The sequence below is a fragment of the Esox lucius genome, chromosome 18 (genome assembly GCF_011004845.1).
Source record: "Esox lucius isolate fEsoLuc1 chromosome 18, fEsoLuc1.pri, whole genome shotgun sequence".
Taxonomy (NCBI): Eukaryota; Metazoa; Chordata; class Actinopteri; order Esociformes; family Esocidae; genus Esox; species Esox lucius.
Window position 1 is genome coordinate 14,858,801 of NC_047586.1, and position 26,685 is coordinate 14,885,485.

A 26,685-nucleotide genomic window follows, 5' to 3' on the forward strand; every position below is an offset into this window, starting at 1 on the left:
TTTATGCGCAATAGTTGTGAATGCCCCTTTAATTGGAATTTCAAATAATAAAAAATTAAAAATTGGGGGGGTGTTCTAAAACTCAATTTGCTGGATGTATCTCCCATCTACCCAGTGCTAGATTGTATTTTAAAACAATTCTGTACGTTAACAATACAAACTGCAAAAAACAAAACAAGAGCAAATACTTTTGTGTGAACATGAGGTCTGAAACTGATGGAATCTGCCATTCACCTGTTTCAAGATAACTCTCCGTTATCTCACTATGCCCTGAGGACCAGGGGACAAATACAAGCTCTCCATGTGCCCCCTTGGGAACCAAATCGTCCATTAGTAGCACCGTTTTCACAGCAGTTTTTGTGCATTGCTATACTCTGTTGTTACTTCTATAGTTAGAAAATATTCTGGTCTCAAACACCAGGAATAAAGACACTGCAGGTTAACAGTTAACAATATCACAGTCTGACATTCAACTGTCTGACTTCCCACTACAGTTTTCAAATAAATACACTTTTCCCAGTGGTATTTTTCAAATAATGTTGATCCTGTTGATCAAAAACAGGGTTGGATTAACAGAGAACTGACAGACTACATAAGTGCCCTTCAGCATACCAAGTATTTGACACAATCAAATTCGCTTTTGTAACAATGATAAACGGGGACCGTTTATTGTCTATTTTTGTATTTCCCTCTACAATAAGGTCTGGAGAATATCAAAGCACAACGACAGTCAAATTAATTTAGGTATGTAATCGAGTGCAGCTTAGTAAATCAAAGTTTCAAATTTGCAGACTAAGAACATAAGAAAATTGTGTTTAAAAATAACAGATAAGCAAAGTAAGCTTGTTTTAGCCCAATTGGCATTAGTCATACTGAACCTAATGATTAACAGAAGTCACTCAATGTTCTGAAGAAAATGAGCAACGAGAGAGACACTGGATACAGAATGTAAATCTGCAAATGAATATTCAAATTTGTCTTCACACTCTCCTTTGCACTAATAAAGCATTTCAACAACTGTGTTTTAATGAGAAAATCAAATCATAACATATTACATCTAAGGTGATTAGTCAAATTTTAAATCAAACAAAAGGAAATTGGAATGCTCAAGACCAAGGGAGCACACATACAGTTCAATATGTTGTTTGAAGGTATTACATGAGATCCCTGGCCAGATAAGAAGCAGGACATCTCTATAAACACCACAGCTTACTCTTGAAGACAGATAAAACACACAAACATTGGTTTATTTTCTCCTCAATTTCAACCAGGTGTTTGGACTTTGTCATGAATATCACAGCAGTACATTATTTGAATGGTAACACAAGCAACATTTTAGAGAGAGCTAGCAGTTGATGTCATTGAGTCATTGAAGTAAAGAGAACAATGTGAAGATAAAACATGATGATTTATCCCAATTTTAATTAATTACATTTAGGATAACATATTTTGCAAGGATGGTTTAATGCTGCAGGAATCTCTTTAGACAGTATTGTGTCTGTCTTTTGAAATCTGAGATTTCTCAGATGGGCTGGCTACAAATACCAACTCCAATCAACTAGAATCTGAGTACTTTCTTTTGTCAGTATGATTCAAAAGTGCTGTAGGATGTCTGTGTGCAAATGTTGCTAATACCTTAATTTGGTTTAGTCAAGCAGACCCAGTGATGTAGTTGATTCACTAAATCTAGAGTCCAAGTCCAGTCCTAAATCCTGTGTGCATGAGTCAAAGTTCAGCATGAGTACCTAGTGCCAAGTCCTTGTCCTAAGGAGTGCCACCAATAAGTCAAAAGTCACTATTACCAAAGTTTCTGGTGCAAGTGTTTTAGCTCAAGAAACATTTCATGCTTCTACTAATACAGTTACATCCACCCCACCAGGGTGAAAACCTGGAGTTACCCCACCCATGGTGATGGGGTTGGTTGTTTCAGTTTCTTTCATGTTATTAAACGTTATGTTAAAACATGTTATGAGGACAAAATTCATAATTTATAGTTACGGTTAAGGTTTGAACTAATACCAAAATGTATCTTGTCTGATTTACTGGTACAGAGAAATACGTATAAGAGTAAAAAGTGTGACCCCGGTCTCCCCTAGTTGATCCCTCAGGTGACTGATAGGAATTGCCCTGCTAGGGACACAACTTCGGAGTAGCCAGAAGGTAAATTTCCTTGCCTTTGAGGAGATCTGCTTACCTACTCAATGACAACGGGCAACTGCGCTTAGTAAATTATATAGAAAAGTAATTCCAATTATAATCTTTTTAGATTAGACTACTTTGGTTTATGCACTGCCTATTGCCTATTCATCAGCCACCCTTCAAATCCTGCACAAAGAGAAATAAACCTGCTACGCGATTTGTTTTATTTAAATAACGAGTTTGTCCTTACTAGGCGCCCGTAGTCAATCTCCACTTCGACCTGCGGTATATGCTGTGTTGAGAAACACCGGTGGGTAGCAAGCAGTTTGAACAATGGAGCAGATAAATGAAATCCAGGTCGTTCCGTGCACCAACTCCAATTATCTGAAACCATTCAGGGTTCACTATAGCCAGGTGAGTCAAACTGCTCACTCACGTTTTATCTTCCAGCCTGAATTGTGGGCACACCATTATTTTCTATGGCTATATACCCAACCCCCATTCATTTTGCTAGTGGCTTTTTGTGCAGCTTGCAACGGTGTAACCTTCATAAAAAGACGGTACACCCTATTTTAGTAAGGCTACTTATCGAATTAACGTTTTTATTAACAGCGCATAACCAGTGCCACCAAATATTTATTTGAATTTATATTAAATGTAAATGTTCAAGCACGTATGATATAACAGTGCATTACTGTACTGTCTAGTATAAGCACATGCTTTATATTAGGCTAACACAAGCAAGCAACATAGCTAGGTTACCGGAAATTGACAACCTGACGTTTACAATATCTGACTTCACCCAGGGGTGGTTGTCGCAAGTTGAGTAGCTATACTTCTAGTTCTGGCTCGCAAGCTAGGTCATGTGATTTTGGACATTGGGATGTCGACAGGAGAGATGGCTACTTGCACATCTAGCTTTTCAGCTAGCTTACATAGAGAGGCTATGACGGTGGTCGGATGTTGTTGCAGCACCAATGACTGTTTTGAAATCAAACCAGGGAACCAACCAGTATGTAATGGTCCGCAAATCATCTTCAAATTTTACTTTCCCTAAATGTATTCAAATATTTCCCTAAATATCTGAATGGTAGTTATGTTGCAAACTTCCCTTAAGTGATAAAATGTATTTTAGTACTGCTACACATTGTACTGATGTGTGATGTTGTCATTTGTACTATAATCAACATTTACTCTGTATTAATTTGAGGAAGCTGCCAGAGATACTAGAATACTATCAAACTGCCAAAACACATTAGTTGGAGGTTCTCTAGCGGGTCTTTAGTTAGTCACTGTGCAAGTCTGAAAAACAAGGTTACATATTGCCAATACATTGTAGAAGTGATGTTGGAATGGTTTGGGAAGCATGCCTTCTACTTGTCCTTAAACACCACTTCCAGTTGTATCTGGTCTCCCGCCGAGGGACCAACCAGCACAGACTTAGATTCAGAGGCAAACCAGCAGTGTGAACAGGCAATTACAGTTTGCATGATTATTACTTCTAATAACACTTCTGCCATTGTCAGCAACCCATAGCTCTGTGGCCACACATGGCTGTTTAATTACACCCCTGCCACCCCCTTGTTATTTATAGATTTTAACCACTGATAAACATTTATAATATATCAAATACAAACAAATGCCTGACCAACATGTTTTTTGTCCGATACAATAACAATTCTAGAAAAGCAAAAATAAATTTTATTTCTGTTGATTTTAAAAATAGTTTGTAATATATATAAAATCAACAAAAAAATGTCAAATTTTATGCCACAGGTTATTAAGGGCTAAAAGCACAGGTAATGGTAAACGAAAGAGTATGGTGCCGAGACTGCCACAAGCGGACTCTCTCAGTTAAGGATAAATTAATCAACATCTTCAAGCAAATTTCCAGTCTAGAAATGTATGCAGCAACATGCACTTCATAATATCACCATTGTGAAGTTGGAGAGGATGCAGCCCGTTGTCAGCAATGAGAATTAAGAAATGAAAGTCTTGATGCTCTGGAGAGGGGAAGAGGGGGTGGGGTCTAGGGGGCAGTTCACGGTTGCCAGATTTCATCGGGAGAAAGCAGGAAGAAACAGGTTAATGTGTAGACAAATTGTGTCTGAGGGATCAGTGGACTAGGTATGTAAGTGAATTATGTGCAGTCATCAACCTTCTTTTGAAAGTGGTAGAGAAAATCATCCAAACCGAGCACCGATTGAGGGGAAGGAAGTGGAAAGAGGAGAATGTGGCAAAACCTTTCCCGGGGTTGAAGAAAAATGAGTGTGACATTTGACTTCAGCCGCAGATTGTGTAAGACAAGGTAGTGAGGAGCGAGTAAAGGATTAATGATGGGTCATCCAGAAGTTGAGTTGTACTCAATATTTTCTCTGCCTTTAGCTGGAGAGGGAAGAGACTAGGGTGGAAAGAGGCAGCATCAGGTGAAAAAAAAAAAGGGAGAAGGATTTAACAGGTGGGAGAGTGGTAGGTCAGACAGAACAAAATTGCGACCGTGCATAGACCATTTGGGTAGGAGCTGAGCAGTTAGTGTTGGATAAGAGTGATGGAGAGGAGACTATGTAGTTATCAGAGGCCTGGTTCTGATTTGGTTAATAAGCATATGGTAGTTCAGTGGTGGCTTTTTGCAGATTGCATATTTTGGAAGATGAACTCTAAGCCCACCAAACAGGGATTTATATGAACACCCACCCCCTTTAATGGAGGTATGGAATGCTGTTTTCCAGCCAATGTTACTGACATCAAGCCCCACAGGTTTTTGTATCCAATATGCTCAGTATTGAGATTCTATATTTGAATGTGCATTCACCTTTCTCATTTGTAATGCCTTTGTCTCATTGATGATAATACTCTTAAGGACAAACATTGCAGAAATCCACTACACCTCGTAATAATAATAAAAAAAAAGCTTAATCAGCTGGTTACATTTAAACCCTTTTTTGTGCAGGATAACACTATGAACTGTGTTTACTGAATACATCTGGGAAGGGGAGATCTAAGGCTACTTAGAAATCGTATTCAGATGTTTAGATGCAGTTATTGAACAAATAGCAGCCATTAATAAAATAAAACCATCAATTTAGGGTTAAAAAAAATAGGGTTGAGCAATAGAAATAAAATAAAATGGTCATTAAAAAAACACAACAAATGTGTATGCTATGTAACGTTTCCTAATTATTAAGATTTTTTTGTAACTAGTAATGTGGTGTTTCGCTGCTCAATTTCCAAAAAATCTCGCGATATGTGATATTTTGGCTTAGACTCAGATCAGACATTTTCAGCACGTTCATTATTGCTGCCATTGGCGTTTATGGCTGAAATAGTATCGCTATTAAACTTAATCTCAGAAATAATTTGAAAACAGATGGTTGGTTTTTCTTGTGCTATAATACAGAACTTGTGTATATGGGCCATTTCTTATCGGCAGCGTAATGGATGTGACATTTTCACACAAAATCTGAAAGGTGGATATTATATTATCCATTATGGATGTGACATTGTGCAAAAGTATGTGTTTTGTATATGAAAGATTTATTGACCAAATTTGTTTACCTATAAGAACCAAGAAATTGGCACATGTGTGAAATACATGTATTTAAAGTAATTAACTTGGGGGGAAAAAATGTATGCTCAGCTTGACCTTACTGAATAATTTCCCATATATTTTGAAACATCATTGGCAAGGTTCTACACTTCTTGAAGGGTACAGTGCCATGCTGTTCTCTTGCTTTTCACCATCTATACCATGTTTTGGCACATCACTGTTTTGTGGTAACTATATGGTTTGGTTTCAGAAATGCCATCTATTAAATTGCATTCTAAATTTACATTTCGTGATATTGTCTCTGTGGATTTATTAGTTGTGAAGTGGTTACATACATTCATGTGCTTTAAACTACTTCAGATATGTCAGGATTTAGTGGATATTTATTACAACTTGTGTTCTGATCCATTGTTTTTGTATTGAAAAATTGAAAAATAAATGTTGTACTTTTATTTTTTGCCTTTTAAAAAAACTATCTAATTTTGCTTCTGAGGAGTCTCAAAAGTAGCAGCTGCAGTACTGAGTCACAGCGCTCTTCCACCCACTCTCTGCTGGCACTGCCACGACACCCCTCCCATTTCCACTCTCCTCTCCACCTGCAGCCACCCTTTCCCTTTAGGAGCTGAAGATAGGGCTTCTCCCAAAATCTGATGTCATCAGGCATTAGTGATTAGTAACTTGGTTTTTGAGGATATATGTGTATGTGTATGTGTGTGTGTGTGTGTGTGTGTGTGTGTGTGTGTGTGTGTGTGTGTGTGTGTGTGTGTGTGTGTGTGTTCAAGAGACACGCTTGGGTTAAGTTTTGAAAGGATAGGCTAACTAAATATCAGTTTGATCCATGACCAAATGTAGCCTAAGTTTATAGAATAGAATGTGAATTGCAAAAAATTAGAATTTTATTATATGATATTCAATGTAACATATTTGTATCAAGACCAAGGGAGTCTTTATAAGACACAATTGTCATGTTCTGAATTCTACTTGTATTCATGGTAATGTACTCATTCTTTTTACTTTCTCACATGTTTACATATTTACAGTAACATCCTGGGGAGCAAACTACTAGGCTATAATAGTGTTGACTGACCCAACACTAACCCTTGGGGTATCAACCAGTCTTGTTAGAGGTAGCCAAATCATCAGTCACAGGCATGGTGGGACTTGCCAGATTAAGACCCCATCAATTTGGCAACCTCTGGAATAATATAAACCAGGCAGTCTGGCAGTGAGTGAGATTGTGCAGAGCTGAAAGACACAACCTATGTTTTGTGAGCCGACATGGCCCAGTGTCTTGGCTGGCCCAGAGGTGGACTTCTCAGGGGACTGGAAAGCGCTTATCAAAGCTGTGTATGTGTGTTGGGGAGAGTGGAGTGGAAATATCATAGGGGGTAAAGAGTTATTTAACTGGAGTGTGTGTGTGTTTAGGCTGTCGGTAGTGTTTGTGTGGAAAATAGAGAGTGGGGGCTGGATTAAGTGGGTGCGTGAGGAAGCACAACAGATGAGACACTGACAATGGTGAGCGGGGGATGTTTTCTTTCTGTTTTTTATCTGGGGGTGGGCTGGGGTGGTAGGCACAGGGGTGAGGAGGCCATGGGAAAACGTGTGGCGACCCTCGCCACTGAGCACGCTCAATAGGCGCCCAGGAAATGGGATTTGAGGGGAGGGGAGGCAGATGTGGCAGACAGGAGGTGATGAATGCATTGGGGCCCAATGAGCAAGATAAAGGTGAGGAGCCACCCATGTGCGCTTCCCATGAAACCCTTTCTTCCCCACACCCTCCGTCTGCCAAGGAGCTCACTTGAGGTAGCTTATGGTTGAGACAATGTGGAAACTGGAGGGGGGGTGGGTGGAGATGGAGGAGTGGCCCCGGTGCAGTCGTCCTGTTGCCAAGGCCTTCTCTGAGTGCTAATACCAGGCTTCTCCGTGGCTAGCATTTCTGCCTCGTTATGTGTGCCCAGGAGGGTTCCTGTGATAGACAGGTGGTTGATAGGGCCCTCTGACCTCTGACCCCAGCCTAGTGTCAATGTGTGTGTGTGTGTGTGTGTGTGTGCATTTGCTGGTCCCCTCTGAAGGCCTTTTCCTAGCTGTTGGGAATGAGGAGAGGGGTGAGGGAGTGTCACAAGGCGAATACGTCACCTGCTGCTTGGCTGTCAGTTTTTTCCCCTGAAACTATATTTTAATAAGTGTTCAATTCGATTAATTATTTAGAAAAATATTCGAACATTAACACCTATGTGAAACTGCATATAGTGCTGTGCACATTGTGTCCAGTAGGGGGCCACATTACTCAGTGCAATTACGAGTCCGGTGAACAATGATAAACACTTTTAACATTGTGGAACCTGCTAGAAAAATTATATGTAGGCTTAAAATAAAAATAGGATGTAATAGGATGCGTTTAATAGGATGTAAAAAAATCAATGTAATCAATGCCCCGTGTGATCTGGCCTGGCACACAACGTTGATAGATTTGCTGTCTACGTTGTTTGTTTGACACAAAAAATAGCATATACAATTATTCCAATGCCAAGTGCAGCTCATTTCCTATTTACAATGTGACTGGCTGTTGAAAATTGTATTCTGTTAGTCAGAGATGTTTGGCAACAGGCTTGTTTTGACATCATGGGCTTCATAGGGTATTGTTGAAATGTTAGCATCACCAATCTGCTGGGATACTTGTGCATGTGGAGTTTGTTTACAGTCAAGGAGCGCCTGTTAGCAAAGCATTCAGCGTATTACAGATTAATCATGTCTTACAGATGGATTGTGTGAAAGTTGCGAATTGCTACAACCCCGTTTCCAAAAAAGATGGGATGCTGCGTAAAATGCAAATTAAAATAGAATGCAATGATGTGCAAATTATTTATCCCTATATTAAATGATTTGCCCATCATTGGGTTGTGTTTATTTACATTTTACATCCTCTTTCATCCTCACTAATTTTACATACCTACTTTCTGGAAACGGGGTTGTATACTCGTTATGGTTACTTGTTGAACTCCAAATAAAACAAGAACTTCACCATGTATTGAGGACATTAAAATGTCTATTGTCAGTTCCTTTAAATGCAAGTTTAGGATGTCCACAATTTATGTAATTCTGTGGATTTTCTAGGATGTTGGTAGCACAACAATTCATTACAGTATATCTTGATGGGCTTATTTTGAACACCCATGTACTTAAAAGGTACACTTGTTACCCATTAAACCCAGTCCAGACATTTCACATATTTAATTAAATATCTTTACTTATTTTATGTCTGAACTTAGATTTTGATACTTAATAAGTAGACTTTCCCTATTTTCTAAGATCATAAACCAAATAACTTACACATATGTTTTAGCTGTAGATGGTGCCCTGGTGATGTGGTATCCCGCACAATTTAACTGAGGCTAGTTGGTTAATCAACACCTAGTGCCTTACTGCGAATGAGCGCGATAACAAGGCAGAGAGATTTTGGGTCAGTTGCGCACAAAGTGTCACTGTTAGACGCATATCCTAAATCAAATATTGCTTTTTGTGTTCAAATTGCTATTTTTTATTTGAAAAAGAAATATGTGAAAACATTTTTTTGGAAGTCTGACTGCACATGCCTTTGGTACTTACCCGAACCTTCAATGGAATGGGAGCCAAAGACAACGTGGAATCCCGTTCTTTTCCCCCCAATATTGTGGAGACCTGATGAACTCGAAAGTGATGCCAACCACACATTTTGTGCACATGCTCAAAGCCCATAGGTCTCCTCCCATAGGACCATCTTTAGGGTGGTGATGTTGCTGTATCAGAAAGTGTTCCCAGTGAACGATGGAGACTTGGCTTGGTCCGTTTTCCCCCTCAATCAGGGGCATTGTGTCGACTTCCTATTTAGCACTTCCCGCGAGACTGTGGATTGTTCCAGTGAACAATGCTGCTTGGGCCGACTAGATGACCAGTAAATCACTCGTGCAGTTGTAAATTCCACTATGATAGTGTGTTGAGGCTGAAATCCTTTTCTGTTAAACCAAATACAATCATCTCCAAATGATTATTGTTCTTGAAAGATTAGCAGAAGTGTTTGTATTGAAAATGAATTTGAGATTGGATTAATTTGGTGCATGAGGAGGATGCTAAAGGGGCTGTGTGATTCAAATCCTTCTAGATTAGCCCATGGGTCAATTGGACAGCACCGTACAAGTGGAGGGTTAGTAATTGAATATGGCTGCCTTGCGTTGTTGTGCTCTAGAGACGCCTTGTGGCACCTTTAGTGCCTGTGAGGATGGAGAGCGTTTTGCTTCGGGCACATAAGGATTCCGGTTCAGACCTCCTGGTTGAGTGAGTGGCTTGGAAGAAGAAATAGAGAGGCATTGAATGTGCTTTGGATGTGCATATTTGTGAGCATATTTCTACATTGACTGTCCGGAGTCCGCTGGCATTTGCTGCAATGATGGAGGGCCTTAATCACACTGGATATCATAAAATTGGGGAAATATCTTCTATATTGGGGAAAGACCAATAAATCAATTGATTGAAAAGAGACCAATGGTTGTTGACTTTCATAAGTCAGCCAATGAGTAAAATCCTAAATATATTGCTTACCACTGTTAGGGCAATAATTAGGACATTCATAACTTTCAAAACTGCAAATCTCTTTTGAAAGCTGCAATTGGTAAATGTGCTTTATTTACCCAGGTGGATTTGGTATTAAAAGAAGGGCATGTATGCAGAAAAGAACCTTATACCTACAGTGCAATATGGTGGTGGATTTTTTTTAATGTTATGCTGCTGTTTTTCTTCCACTGGTGCTGAAGCCTTGTTTAGACAATGGCATAATTAACTGTACCAAGGACCAGAATCTTATGGGTTGCTCTGTTTTGCTTGTTGACAGCAGGAAATTCCATAGGGAACAGTCGGGGCACATGTTACATTAAGAATGTTTTTGGTAGCAACAATTCTAAATCCCGGCCTCAATGTATATCTTTGACCGCCAAGGGCTACATGTACAATCCCACTCATCAGACCCAATTAATGCATCACATTGTTCCTTTGGGAAAGGAGATGAGCTTTTGTTCTGACTGGCCCCATCAAGCAGCTATGTAATTGAGGGCCCCTGTTGGGTGAGTAATTGAAGATTTGAAGGTAGGCCCTGCCGTGTGCAGTGGCTGGCAGAGAGGTGGGTTACAGAGCTTTGAGCTCTCTTGTGGAGCGGGGGCATTTACCCTCTCCTCGGGTAGCCTTATCCTCAGGTGCCCTTAAGAGGCTGGTGGGAGGCACTTAGAATGACCAAGGGGGTAATTTTGGGAGCTAGGCCTATTGTTGCAAAAGACAGCAGATGGAAGACAAAAGACGATGGAAGACTCCCTCTGTTCTCTCGTCTCTTTCATCCTTACTCTGTCTTCAGGCGCGCGTGTGCATTTGTGCGTGCGTGTGTGCGTGCGTGTGCGCGGGACCCCATTCAATCTAAATAACTGCTGTCTCTTCCCAGGCTTCCATCTCTATGTAGTGCATTTGCATCTGTCTTTCCCTCTGCACTGCGCAGACAGGCGTGGACTTGTGCTGACTTTCTTGTGTACACCCTCATTCACTCACGTATTCAGCACTCACTGTTACTCCCTCCCCTCTCTCCCACGTATTCCTCTCACTGAGTGGATGCTAATTACAAGTCTCAGAGCTACTTGAAATAGTTTGGGAATAGCTTGTTTTATCACCACCTTAGTTCTTTGTCCCAAAGGAGCCAATTGTCTCTGTGGACTATTTCAGAAATCCCATGTTGTCTTTTGTCAAGTGGTGATCATTCATGTTTTATGTCGTAAAGGATTTGTTGGATCCAGCTACACTAATTGCTTCTGCTTGGGTGTTATTCAGGTTGTCATAACAGTCCCCAAAAACATAGTTGGTGTATGTTATATTGCCAGAACCTATTATGTTTACTTTGGTAGCAGGTGTCAGTTATTCCATATAGCCTCAATTTACATGGCCATGTTTGATCATTTTTATTCCTAGCTGTTCTGGACCATCGTTTTTAGTGAAGGTGGTTACTGAGGCTGTTGTCTTCCATTGAACGAACCTCAATTCAGTCACAGTATGGGCTGGGAGGTATGGCCAAATACTCACATCACAATAAATTCACGATTGTTCGTCAGTATAATATAAAAAAAGAAAAGAAAATAAATATTTTGTCAATATTATCTTAATATATACTTTAAAATGACAACCTTTTGTTTTTTATATACTGTTTAAGCGTAAAGTGCAAGAGATCAAGAATTATTTATTTTTTGTTTTGTATTACTTTTAATAATAGTATTCTCTAAGCAAAAAAATCTGAATAGTGCAAATAAAATTACACTAGTGTGCAGCATTTATAATTACATCCATAATGAAATATCAAAATGAGCAATATTGTGAAATCAAAGGTTATTTTCACCATTTAATTTTTTTATTTTTTTTAAAAAGCTCAACGATATTTAGTGAATAATCGCCCAACCTTCACAGTTGCCTGTTCATGTTAGGCTAGGCTTTATGTAGTTAAGTGCCGCACAGGGCTGAAGTGTGCTCTTGCTTAAATCCCCAATGAGGTTTTGGAGAAGCTACACCGCTCTCTGCCAGTATGACACATGGCCCACGCTATGAATACACATCAATGGTGTCTACAGCACTCCAACATGACACACCCGCTGACACTCGCAGGGCGCCTGGTGTGTAGCTGGCTTTAAATCCCGGGAAATGGAATGACTCATGGAGGGGGCGAAGACCCTTGGTTATACCTGGCAGCATGACGGTAATTGTCATTTTTTGCAGCTGCCAGGGTCACAGAATTATTAACTGCGGGGTGGTTTAAGCACCGTTTACGTCCACTCAAACTCAGCCCCCAATTCACACACGGGTCTGTCTTTTCGTATCCTGACTTTAGCCTTGTTTGCCTTACTCTACAATTTCTGAGACATTTTGAAGAAGACTGTAGAAGCAAGGTTATTTAGCAATTAATTAAGTGGGTTACTCTAAAACATCGTCACATATAATCCCATAACTACTTTGCTGCTTACATATTTCAGAAGTACCCAATTGTATGAACAATTGTATGACTGTTGGATGTCAAGTTTTCGCACATACAGCTGCCTTTTGGGTTTAGGGAACCCAATGGACTTGGCCTAATCGTGTTGGAGCTAACCTCTCTCTCCACTCTGTGTGCTTTGATAATCCCAGTGCGCCTCTCGAGCTAATTGTTTCACGCTTTGAAAACCGGATCCCCTCCCCCCTGCCTGCCCTCCACTGGCTGTCTCATGCAGGTGAACCAGGGCCCTTCGGATAATTCCACTCTCGCACCCCTCTTGGCCCACCTGCTGTCACCCCATCTCCAAAGGAAACCCTCAGAGAGGCATTAAAACTTGACGAGACAATAGGAGTTGTGATGGTGCGTGGCACTCCAGACACCAGTGGAAGTGGTGCATGGTTAGTGTTACGATTAGCTTGGATGTGCCTTGACAGCTTCTGACAGCCTAGAACCTGCCTAAAACACCATTGCCATGAAAGGATTTTTGAAAACCTTGATGGGATTACAGAAGAACCTGATTTCCCTATTATTGTAGATGATTGAGTCCACCGAGGAGGCGTCAGTGGTGAATTTGCATGGCTGTAGTGTTACCTATCAATAATGACAAGGTTTATTAATCTCTCAAGTGTAATGCCTCAAGGCCTTGTGTAAGTACTGCTTGTACTGCACCTGGTGTTCTGTTCTCTTTGGCAGCTCTCTATTACTTGATTTAACCATGGCTCTTCTGTATTCATGTGAGCCTATTAAGTGTTTAATCAAATGTGTGTTATAAATGAGCTAAGTGAGAAAGGTAGGATGACCTACTATATTTGCCAAGTCCCAAATTTAATGACGGATGTTGTATCATTAGGTCCCTCCTTTTACAGTAGCTAGCAGTTGACTTGGGCCTTGGTGGAAACTGTGGCAAATATTTCTCTGCAGATTGTCAGTAATCACATGGAGTTGGTAGACCTCAGGTTTGCAGTGTCCATCAAAGCGTGCCTTTGCTTAATTCGGGAATCTGTGTGAGTAATGTTCATTTCACTTGAGTAAGGTAGCATGTGCTGGAGCAGCAGATTTCCCCCGCTTTCACTTTCTTTGCTTGTCATTGCTTTTCGTACATTCTGCGTGCCTGCCTTGCTTGAACTTGCTGTCTGTTCTCCCCTGGAATTCTTTTTTGTTTCCTTTGAATATGGTGTGCGATATTTACTGTCAATTATACCGACGGCTGGTGCTGACTAAGATGCTTAAGAAACCTGAGTCTGACCCTGCCTTGTATTTGGCAAAGTCACGCATATGCAAAAATGTGCTCAGTGTTAGGTAGAGGAGTTTAAAAAGTGTGCTTTGATGAATCATACTAACCATACTAACTCTGACCTCTAACGCAGGTACAGTTTCATTTCCTAACAGGCCTCCAGATCTTAACATTTCCACCTCCAGAGCTATACATTCAAGCATGTGTGTAGTGAATCAGTGCCTTTGAACTTTTCTGCCTTTCTTGTCACATACATAAGGGGATATATTTCCACACTTCTACAGACATCTATTTGAGGTACACACATCTCTCTTATACACATTTCTTTGAGGTATGGTCACATCCTATACCCTGACATTTTTTGTCTGTTTCCAAGACACAAGTAGGCCCTATTGTCTTGTCAGCTTCCCTTTAGTGCTTGGTAGACTTGTAGAATGTTTGTCCATTGTATGATACTGAGGTAATTATTCTCACTGTATGTAAGTTAGCCAGTTATCCTCTGGAGAGCTTATGTTTTTATATTCATTTGAATATGGGCTGTCTGAGAGAAGATTCTACTCTTCTGAATATCTCATACCCCTACTAAGGTATTTAAAAGGGTTAGCCTATGCTAAGCATGCTAGGTCTTTAATGTACTTTCTATTTCCTTCTGGAAATTTCAGGACTATATTTTCAGAAGAGATAGTGACATTGTTGAAGCTCACATGGCTAAGAAATAGTGAACCTTTTTTTGCTGGGCTTTAGCCATAACACTTGGATGTGTTTCTTGCTAGCACAACATGGAAATCCCGCCACATTTTGGAGCCAAAAGAATTAGGCTATTATTGAGATGAATGAGGGGACCATAAAGCAACATGACCCAGATGACCCCTCTTGCCACGCTTCAGTTGCTTGTGCAGTATGCAAACTCTTTCTGCATTCTCATTTTATGCTGGAGCCCATGGTTAATGATACACATTGTTTGTTATGCAAGCTTCACCTATTATTAATAGATCAAGCCTATTATGTTGACGATCAGGGACTTGTTAGGTCTTGCCAAAGTTGTTTGACCATAACCTAGGGATACATTTCTGAAATTGCAAAGCTTCGCTGTTGTGCTCAATGAGGCAGTACCTTGTCATGTCTGGCTTGAGAATGAACTTCTTTTATCATTATCATTGCCTATTAACTTAACCAGACTGAACTAACCATCCATCCGGTAACCCGACTGTAATCATAAAATTAATATCATGTATTTTCTGCAACCTGTTGTCTTTACCCATAACCCTTGGACATGTTTTTCACTAGCACCCCTAAACATTACCAAAGCATTTCTCAGAGAAAAATACCTAATGTTGTTATTATTCGTGCTAACAAAACCTTTTCTGTGTGTCTGTATACATATCAGTAGTGTGGGTGGATGATCAATGGCAAACTATTGATAAAACCATAGCTTAGGAAGAGTAGTGGCATTGCACCAACTGTGACATCAAGAATAGTAGTCTGGAGCCCTTGGATGCTGTTGAAAAGACTTAGGGGTGGTTACTGCCAGGTTGGCTTCTGGTTGGATTCAACACACGTAAGGAGTTATGCCAGTTAGTTTTGCTCTGTGTTGGCACTGTGAAGACCTTAAAAAACAGTCTGGAGAGAAAACATCCAGAGCTCCTTTTTGGACTTGGAATGTTTGGAATTTTTTATCTAAGTGTTTTTGCCAGGAGTGCAGGGCTGCGTGGTATATCGTACCAGTGAGGTTTTGAGTAAATTGTCAATTGATATTGCTCTGCTAATTGCGCATTATAAAATCGGACAACCTTAAATTGTCCAAAACACAGTGCTGCTGTTTTTTGAGTTAGCAATGAAGTAATTAGATGTGGGGAATTCCCTGCAAAACTCAACCTGAGCCTGCTTGCTTTGGCTGTGACGAGGCACTTCGATGTATCACCTCCATGTTAGACTACTGAAACTGTTTGTTGTGCTCCTGGCTTATGCCATCAAACAACTGCTACTTATCCCGAATGCCGCAGCCCATCTTGTGTTCAACCTTCCCAAGTTCTGTCATGTCACCCCACTCGTATGCTCTCCACTGGCTTCCAGGAGTTGTTTAGGATTTGAACCGTTTTACCAGTGTGGGAAATTGTACGTAACACTATCTGTCCTGTTTTATGGTAGTTGTAGGTGGAGGGGGATAAACTGCATCGAAAGGTATGAATTACATTCAGAATATCACCTGGCAATAAGTGTGTACTACCTTCTGTTTAGAAGAAAAGCCTCAATGAATCACCAACTTTTAAACAAATCAATGTATCACTATCATAGGCTCAATTAAAACACATTCATATGTAGTAGGTACACTTGAACTAGATTCACAATGCAATTTTGTGCTTTTGGTAGTTTTCCTATTCACAAACAACATGGAGAAGAACCGTGGCTGGTACTACTAAAACAAACACAGACCCAATTTGAGCCGGTCTCAGGGTATGCATCACTCTCTTCTGTGATATGTGTTGGTACTGTATACTCACCCATTACTAAGCCCCCTTGGTTGTCTGGCTCACAGTGGGTTACACTTCATTTTGAGATGCTAGGTGGAAATGTTTTGAGGTGTGTTGAAATATGATAGCATTTATCTTCACACAAGCATAATGCCTTAGATATGGCAATATGGTGGTGTTCTTCTGCATGCCCTCTCCTGTGCTGCTGTGCTTTGCTCACTCCCTGTCTCCAGGCGTTTTAAAGTAATCAAACAGAGGTTTACTTAAACCAGTGTGGCGTAAAGGTTTACATAACTGCAGCATTAAAAAAACAAAAAGACTATGGCCATGATGAGGTTAGCAATGAAGGTGAAATTCTCTGCTGCCTGTATTTACTGTATGTTGATAGACACATCTTTAGGGATTATTACATACAAACACTATATATTTTTACAGAAAGGCAGCAAGCAGAAGAATGGTTCCTTAGCTGCCACATTCCCTGCATGTCTTCTTTTCATGATCAAAATGTGTGCCAGATGACTTTGCCAGAACCTGAGCAATCACTTCCAGGGATTTCTTCTTTGACATTTAAGTACTGATTACCAGATGCTGACCATGCTTAGTATCTTCTACTGTTTTTCTTTTTTTTTCTTCAACTTTCCCAATTCAAATGCCTGTATGCAGAATGCTTTCAGAATGTAAAAGAATGAAAACCAGTGTATTATTATTTTTTTTTTCACAGAATGGGACAAAGAAATCATGGGACTTCATGCGAACTCATGACAGGTGAGGTTCTACTGCCATTGACCTTTTTCATTGTTAGTATTAGAGAAAAGTCTGTGTCAGAGCTCCAAACACATACTCAATAATTGTCTCACCCCCTGATTGCCTTTACTGTAAGCGGAGTCCATAAAGGTCTGTTGTCAAGAAGTAAAGACCTATTACACTTTTGAACAATGACTATTAAATCCTGACAAACGATGTGGCCAGTGTAAGGGAAATACCTCACCTTGGTGTCAAAGCACAACGCCAGGCTCCCACATGCTATTCCGAACACTAGGATTGAAGTTCCCTTGGGCTACATCATTTGTCATATAACCTCTGTCTGCATCTTCCCCCACCAAACCCTGAGAGATCATTAATGTTACTGGGAAAAGTTGGTGCAATTGAAAAAATATTGCTGTGACAGAACATTTGTTTTTCACCTAGTCTTTAAAGTTCTATCAAATCGCTTTTATGGGGGAGAGCAATGTAAACGGTCTGATGCTACAACTACCTTAGCTCAGCCCTGCTCTCCCTGAGTGAGAGAGTTGCATGCAAAGAGAGACAGTCCAACAATTACTTCAAGTGATTTATGAATATAGATACATCTTAGATATTGGTTATTATTCACTTTTAACTGTAATTGGATAAGAGAAACATGCACCTTGTCAAAACAAAATGTGTGTAATTCGGGAGGTTCATTTTGAGTTTGTGATAGTTGAGATAATCTTGGGTTAGTGAGAAAAAAAGTTAGTATGGAGCACTGGCAGAGATAATGTGCACAAGACAGAGTAGGTGTTTCCCGACTGAATAATGCTAAAAGGTGCCAAAATTGTCTAACATTTTGCTAGCTGTCCTCTCCGCTTCAGTAGACTCTCATTGAAAACGACAGCTTGTGGGCTGTTATGTTAGTTATAAAAATTGTTGGTTCATGTTGGATTTTTTAAAGTATAGTACGTAAAGTATTTTTAATGGAGTGTTTAAATTACTAAGGCTTGTAGCTTTAGTTTTAATGGTAAACTAAAATGCTTGTTTGTGTGTATGTGAATGTTTGTTTATTTGGGTTCTGTAGCTTTTTGTCTTTGTATGCAAATGTTTTAATTTAACGCTTTGTGTGTATATTTTTGTGTGTAGTGTTTTTGTAGTGAATATGTTTTTATTGGAGTGTTGGTGTTCCAGCATGTATTTTGCGGTTTGTGTAAGTCATTGTGTGGGATTTTAATGCTGTGGTGGGGCAGCGGGGGAGGTGAAAGGTAAAGCTATTACAAGTAGCATCTGTTCAGGTCATTACTGCCACTACAGCAAACTGATGTAGTCCTTTGTGCTGCTCTAGTCTTCACCATCGGCCCTAGGATGGTGAAGAGAGAACTCTGACAAATATATGTATTGTAAATATTGAAAATTGATAGTCATATCGCAAAAAATTTTTTTGGGATAAATTGATTCTCAAATGATTCTCAAAATGTATTTTTTTGTTAGAAGTTTGGAATCACCAAGACTCTGCCTAGAACTGGGGAAGAGGGACCTTGGTCAGAGAGGTGACCAAGAACCCTGTGTCCACTAAGAGAGTGTCATTTTCTCTGCACATATGAGAGAACCTGCCACTAGGACAAACATCTCTGCAACAATTGATCAATTAGACCTTTATGGTAGAGTGGTGAAACAGAAAATTCCTGACAAACCTGAAGGACTAAGAGCATGAGGATAAAGATTCTCTTCTATTAGGCCTGAATGCCAAGCACTACATCTGGGAAAAAATGAGGTACCGCTCATCACTTATTTAATACCAACTCTACGGTGAAGCACGGTACTGGGAGCATCATACTATGGAGATTCAGCAGCAGAGCCTAGGAGACTGATCAGGATTGAGGGAAGGATGAAGTAATTTCAGAATTGAAACCTGACACTGCAGTTTTAAGCAACCATGCCGCTTCCGATTGAAGTATCGCTTCCACCCGCCAATATGTACGATCCTAGGCTCTATACCATTCCTAGTCGGAAGCCATGCGTAGTAGGCCACAAAATAAAAATGTGTGAACTGTCCAGAGTGCATGTTTAGATGTTCTGGATGTCAACCATTAACCCTGTTTTTACAGGGAAAGCGGCACTGAACAGTTTACACGCCTGGGCCTGCCAAGGGGTAAATGCCGGGGGCTGGTTTGCCCTGCTTTAGCTCCGATCTGACCTAGTTATACAGTAGACTACCCCCTCCTTTTGCTGTTACTGGACTGGAACATGTTTGAGGTCAATACCATTTGAAATCCCCCCCCCCCGTACACATTCTCTAAAATCAAAAATCAACAAAAGCATGCAGCTTTTATCCCAATTTGATTGAATTTAAATGGAATTAATCTTAACGTGCTTTCAAGTGGTCTTTCCAAACCTTCGATAGTCCTTCATCCAACATTATTGAACAGGAGTGTATTCATCAGTGCCCACAGCATATTATTCTCATAGCAAAGCATTGAAGATACAGTGCTTGTAGAAAGTATTTTTTAAATGTTGGGGTTTTCTGTATTTAAAATAGGATTTTTCCACTTACCTATTCATTACATATTCATTACTCATCATTATGAAAAATCACCTAGGATAAAATGTAGTTGTCCTTTCATTACCACTACGCCAAAATAATGTATGCAATCTTTTTAAGTTCATAATACAAATTCAAATCGCAAAGACAAAATTTTGGAAATAATTTAGGTATTCATATTTTTATTTTCAATACTTGAAAATTCTATTTCAAGCCTTTTGATGTTATGTCCTATACAATCTGATTCTAGAGTTACTAAGACAAAGCTGTCAAGGCAAAGGGTGGATACATTGAAGAATCTACAGTATGACATTTATTTTGACCGGTTTAAAACCTCCATATGTGTTATTTCATAGTTTTGATATTTGACAATATCTTCTGTGATTCTCAATTTGGTTGTCTCCTTAAAAATTGATTTAATTTAAAGGAAAATAATCCCATCTTTTTGTCTCTGCTCCGTCTTTTCAGTGTTTCTGTGCTGATCTTCAACACCACCTCGCACTGCTTCATCTTGGTCAAGCAGTTCCGCCCAGGTAGTACCCTTTACTTCCTTTCCACTTGACCAATCAAATCATATATTCTCCAACATAACTGTATCTACAGACTGTGAATCCACTGCCCTAACAAGGACGCAAGTCACCTTACCATTGGCCTACAATTGTGAACCAAAGTTGCAGTCACATTTTCATGATAAAGGATCATTGTGAATGTAAAGGGAAATGAAGACCAGAGAGTATTGTGCGGACATTAAAGATAAAGTAATACTAATGCATAGATTAGGAAAAGGGCACAAAATAATATCCAAGTGTTTGGATATCCCAGTAAGCAGTTTGATCAATGTGACTTGTTAGAGAATGTACATTCAAAAATTATCCTGTGATCTGTCATTGCTTTGAGGCAATTTTTAGATTTTGTGTCACAATGTCACACCTATAATGATGGAATTGCCCTGTAGGCTAGAATTATCTGAGAATTTTTCATCTTACCTTATTAGATTGCCGGATAATTTTATTTTCATTTCCTTCTGGAAAAATATGCTTGGACACAAAAATGCTCTCTCCCCACTATGCCGATTTGTACTCTTTAGTCAATAATTATGTACCTTATCGACAAATAATTTTATGGGTAAACTAGTAAGCAAATTTAGGATCCAAATGAACTTCTTTTTCAATAATAAAAAAAACCTACTTGTTTGTCTATGCTACTTTTAAAATAATGTAATGATTTCAATAATGAAATAAAAAAGTTCATATTGATTCCGATTAAAATTTGTGGCTCATTTTTAATTACACCTTGCGCTGGATAGGTGATTTTTATGCAAGTGTACCCTTTAAGCCTGTAAGTTTAATTTAACAGTAAAGTAAGACCAAGTGCATTGGAAAATGTGGTTTAATAATAGGTACACTAACTCTATTGGTGGTGATTATTGTACTTTTTTTGTGAATGCGAAAGAAAAGGAAGGAGCGCACAGTGAGTGTTGAGTGTGAACACAGACCGTTTTACTTCCCTTACATAATCTGGCCTGTGCTTTGGGCTAAGAATAATGTCACCGCAGCAACACCCACACAGCGTGTCTTAGATACATGTATGGTAAGTCTGTGCTAACATAACCACAACAGACATGGATACATGACAGCTGGAGTCTCAAAGAGACAGTGACAATAACCATGTAGGCTAGGCATATTTTATAAAACAGATCTACCAGGCTGATAGAAAGAAAATAGACATATACTGCAAAAACAAAACAGATTTCCACATTGAAATAAAACTAGTATATTACTTCCAACAGCAGACACATTTTATCAAGTTAAACCCAGTTTGAATGCAACACTGTTTTTATTGACGACTGCAGCAAGCAAGCTGCAACAAAAGCTGACCAGATGATCGTTTGACTCATTCGATTTAACTGTATGCTAACAAATTGACCAACATAATTGTCAATGACGTGCTATAGCGAGGTCAGTCAGATCAAGAAGTGTCTGCAAACAAGGGAAACTTTAGCTTTTCGCTCTTTATCAATCAGCCTTCTAGAAGTCCTAAAGCATAATTTACCCCACCAAAACAGTCCTGCCCCATTACAAGTCCAATTCTGATTTCAGATGCCTTCTTTTCAGATCCTGAAGGCCTAATCCTACTCAATACTAACTGGCTAAGCTGTCTAGATACCACTTAAGAATATTTCTGATTGGTTATTCTTTTCTCTTTTGTACTAACCCTTCTCTTACAAACCAAAGTTGAAGAAATTCAATCAAAACATCATTGCAATGATAAAAAAAAATGCAATAAAAAAGGAATTTGTATTACAAAATATAAAAAATAAGTATATTATTAAAAAACAATAAATTTGTATCATGTTATTAACTACAAAACCGATTTAAGATTTTTTTTGACATGGTGGGTGTCAAGTCTCTTTGATTTGTTTGAGAAGCATTATGGCAAATTGACTAATTTGACTAATGCTGCCATGTTTATTTTAAAATGCAGTTTGTACCGCTTATTTAGCGTGTCTCTTAGTGCTGCGTTTTCTTCCACCAGTGAGGATTTTAGCCGTTTGGAGGGATATGCTTTCCAAGCTGTTCAGAGGAACATTGTCAGCCTTGGTATCTATTTCAAAAATACGAAAGCATAGATTATATATTTGTTACGAACTCTGCCATTTTAATGTGCCAATGCAGGTTTCAGTCACCATACTGTAACACCTGTGGCAATCTCTTTGCATCCACACGTCCTTATGTGTCCTCCGCTTCAACATCTCACCGTGTCGCCCTGCAGCCGTGTACATGTGCGAGTGGGAGAGGACCAAGCCCAAGGCCCCTGAACCGGCCGAGCAGGTGGTGGAGGAGGCCGAGGGGGCTACAGCCACAGCCGCCCCAGAGACCTCCAGCGGTGGGCCTCAGGGGGAGGCGTTGGCCATGGGGAGGGAGAACCCCGAACCCCCGGCCTCAGCAGGCATGACCTACGAGTTGTGCGCTGGCCTGGTGGACAAGGCTGACCTGTCACTGGAGGAGATCGCCAGGCAGGAGGTGCTGGAGGAATGTGGCTACGACGTGCCAGTCGCCAAGCTGCGGAGAATCACCTCGTACAGGTGTGTGCATGGCTTTAGTGGTGGACTGGCTTCCCCTCTCCCGTTAGTGAGGGAAATGCAGAACTGACCCAAGAGCTGCTTCTAGTGGCGTCTTGCCTGATGCTGTGGGGCTCCACAGGCCCATGGCTTTGTATAGGTTAGGGTATAGGTACACGCAGCTGGCACACACGCATGGGACGTGATTCAGGTGTGTCATGTCCCAACACACACACAGTCGTATGATTTACCTGCATCTTGGACACATGGAGTGTTTGGATTTTTATTACAAGGACACTAGCTGCTGTTTTTCTTTAGCCAGATAGCCCGATATATCGAAGGTTAACCTTTCCAATATGACCCAAGAAGCCTCATAAGTAGAGCATTACATAAGCTTGAAGTGCCCCTTGGGCAGGAGTGGCACAGTGGAACTTTTCCATTAGGGATGGGCAACTGTTGACTATTAACATTCAGTGGAGTAACTGTACACATTCACACCAAACCATAGTACGGGTCAGTTTGGTTTGGTGTGTGCCGTAAACTTGAATACATAAAAATAAAAAGACCTGTGGCTATCGTATGCTCAAGTCACTTGATGGGCTCTGAAAGTGCCCATCTAGGGTGTATTCTTTCGCCAAACAAAACTGGAGTTGCAAAACCTTTCTTTAAACAATCAAATCAAACAAGACTGGCAGGGTCCTACATTTGTAATGTATTTATATTTTCATGTATTTGTGTTGACCATGCAGATTGACCCATAGCCCAGCGTTCTCCAATATACCTACAAGAACATTTACATGCAATTCCCTGTCCACACAAACATGCTGCATAAGAATCAAATACAGTCATATCAGCAACTGTAAGTCAACAATTCCCTGTCAATGAATGACCGTTCCATTCTAGAATCTTTTGCAGTACACGTGATGACTTGCCCGTTGTCGACACAGTTAATAATAACTTAAGGCCTACTTTTTATATGTTTAACACTTCACTTACACAAAGAAATGGATGTAATATACATTAGCTTGCAGCATTCTTATCCAGCTTATTGATCTTTAACCACATCTTCATTCTCCACTTGCTAGTATGATACAATGTTAGTCGAATATTTTCAAAAATGATGACCGATAATACCAGAGAAGGAATAGTAACCAGGACCTTCAGAGTGCCAACCATCTGTACCTGCTGAGGTTCACTTACAGTTGAAACATTTAAAAAGGACTGTCAGTACTGCAGGACGCTGGTATAAAACCGCAGATATACACAGGTGCTCCTCCACCTCCCTGCCTCTATACCCTCCACCTGGAACGTGAAGCCATCCGTTCTCCAAAACACACCTTTGATTTGACCCCTCCAGCTCCGCAGCTTGTGGTGGTGTGTCTGTTGGCATTGTTATGTGTGGGTTTTCACTGTCTTATTAGATGGGAATCGACTTTACCCACACGGCTAACCCACATGGCCCCCTATAAGGGAGTGCCTGACTAAAGTACTTCGCTCGAAGCACTGAGCACTTCCGTGGTGACAGGTAACCACAAGCCCCATTGCCACTCCACATTCCTCAATATCGGGATATTCTTCTTTGAAGGGGCAGCAGGTATTCTAGCTGTTTCAGCATCCGACCAGTAACAAAAATTGTTAGATCACATCCCGAGCCCACAAGGTTAAAATTATGTGATTCTGTCCTTATGTTAACCCTAATTGCTCCCAGGTCATTGCTGTAAATTTGTTCTCAGTAAAGAATAAATAACAATAGTGGCCAATGCTCTTTCATTCACATTGTTTAGAAATGAAAGCACTTTTTGTACGTGGAGAACATACAAAAACATGCATCTCCACGTACAAAAGTAATAACCAATATTTTTTCATTTTTAGGATATAGGCTAAAATTAATTCTTTTGGGCAGATATATAGAATAGGCTAAAAAGACGTTTGATTTTACATTTTTGAATATTTCTTGGTCAAACTTAAAAAATGCTCCTGGAATACCAAAATATTTGTGACAACGAGTGAGTGTTCCTTCATACATTGACCCACATAACTTCCTGCTTAGAAGAGCCAGGTGAAAAAAGAAACCTGAATAGCTTGGCTACAAGTTAGGGTTTTTTGTATACTGTCGTTGTGAGAAACATTTAGTTGTAACTTGGTAGGTCCTGTGGCCGAGCTGTGCATGCTCTTCTGTTTTTCCAATCAACGGGTTTCACAATGTTGTGTGGAATACTAACCTGGCTTACACGCCCGTCACCTGAACTTTGACCTTGTGTGTGTCACTTCTTTTGACAGGTCCGGCGTAGGTGTAACGGGAGCCAAGCAGACCATGTTCTATGTAGAGGTTTCAGACGAAAACCGCGTGGGTGAGGGCGGTGGCAAACCGCAGGAGGGTGAGCTGATTGAGGTGGTCAAGGTGCCGCTTCACGAGGCCATGACCTTCGCCTATGACGAGAGTATTCCCAAGACCATGGGTGTCATCTTCAGCTTCATCTGGTTCCACAACAATATGTCGCCCAAGTACAAGATCTCCACCAATGTCTAACCCTTCCTAACCTTGACTCCATCCCTGTACCCTGAGGTAGAAGTTGCAGTTAACCACAGATCTGGGGTCAGATCACACACAGGCATTGGGTATTGAGAAAAATATCAGACTTGTGTCAGTGGTTAGGGACAATTTCAATCTGCTCCCAACCCTTCATTTTCATCTCTGCCCATCTCCAATTATGTCCCCAAGGTGACCATTATTTCTCAATTGTAACAGTCTTTTTTTTTGGGGGGGGGGGGGGGGGGGGCTTAACTACTAGTAGTCTTAACTACTATTCCTCGAAAACTTGCCATTATGCTGGTGGTCAGCAGCACTTTTTGTTACTTTTAACTGTAAATGTATAATATTGTGTCCTGACAGATAAGTCTAAGGTGCTATCACTCGAAGATGGCTACGTGATAATGCTTTTGTTAGGAGCTGCTTGTCTAATGTTCATTGGATCATGTACCAGGAATGCAAAAATGTTGTTGCTTAGTTTCAGCACTTATTACATACAACAGCAAGCCATTGCTGGGTCTGTTGAATTACCACAGCTGGTCCAGGCACGCCTTTGCTTACTTTCATTACAATCTGCCCAGCCTCAAAGACTGTGTTTTCCGATCTTGTGTCTTGGTGTTGTCTCAGCCAAGTACTAACACACACCTGAATCAATGAATTAATAGCTTGATGGTCAGGTGAGTTAGTGCTGGTGTAGAACAAAATATGCTCTCCCTTTCAACAAGTATTGGGATAGACTAAGAAATACTTTGGTAGTTTGATTGCTAGTAGTTTAATCATGGTCGTATTTTTTAAACCCGTTCAAAGTTTCTAAAGGTGAAATTTAAATCCAGGGGTGTCACTATGGTAGTGAATGCTTTGATGTCACAATTGTACTTCCCAGAAAAAGCTATTTTAAGTAATATTACCTATCTTTATAAATCTCACTGATAATTGGCTGAGACCAAGGGACGATGTACCCCTATGGGCTGCTGTAGAATGGAGAAGGGAAAATGGGGGCTTTTGTTTTGGGAAATTGAAAACCTAGCCTGCAACATGTTGGAGGAAGTTTAGCATGCTACTTGACCCAGCTTCCTGGAACAGCACCCTGAGCCCTTAGCTGTGTTTTACCATCCACTTGTGGTTTTGAACCTGACCGGGGGAATGCGTTTTGTTTATACCAGCACTGTCTGTGAAGCTGAGAGTTGGACAGACTCTGCTCTTCCATATGCCTGTTCTGGCCAGACCTTTTGAAAACACCCTCATATTCACAAAAATCCACAGAAGCAGCCTATCCAAGTCAATGGCGGTTTGAAAGTTCCTTGGTTTTTCCACAATTCTAGTTGAATGGTTTCTGTCTGGAAGACTCTTTCCGTAATGACTCCCTCTTTTATTGGATCCTTCAACGCGGATTTCAAAAAAACCT

At 40.3% G+C, this 26,685-nt stretch overlaps 1 protein-coding gene across 1 annotated transcript; it reads left to right on the forward strand.

Annotated features, from left to right (window-relative positions):
* Positions 1–2,392: 2,392 nt before the first annotated feature.
* nudt14 (nudix (nucleoside diphosphate linked moiety X)-type motif 14) lies at positions 2,393–25,521 on the forward strand. The gene is made up of 5 exons (XM_010882412.4): positions 2,393–2,553; positions 17,140–17,183; positions 20,158–20,222; positions 22,462–22,774; positions 25,031–25,521. The coding sequence occupies exons 1-5, from the start codon at positions 2,473–2,475 to the stop codon at positions 25,278–25,280; spliced, it is 753 nt and encodes a 250-aa protein (XP_010880714.1). The 5' UTR covers positions 2,393–2,472; the 3' UTR covers positions 25,281–25,521.
* The last annotated feature ends 1,164 nt before the right edge of the window (positions 25,522–26,685 follow it).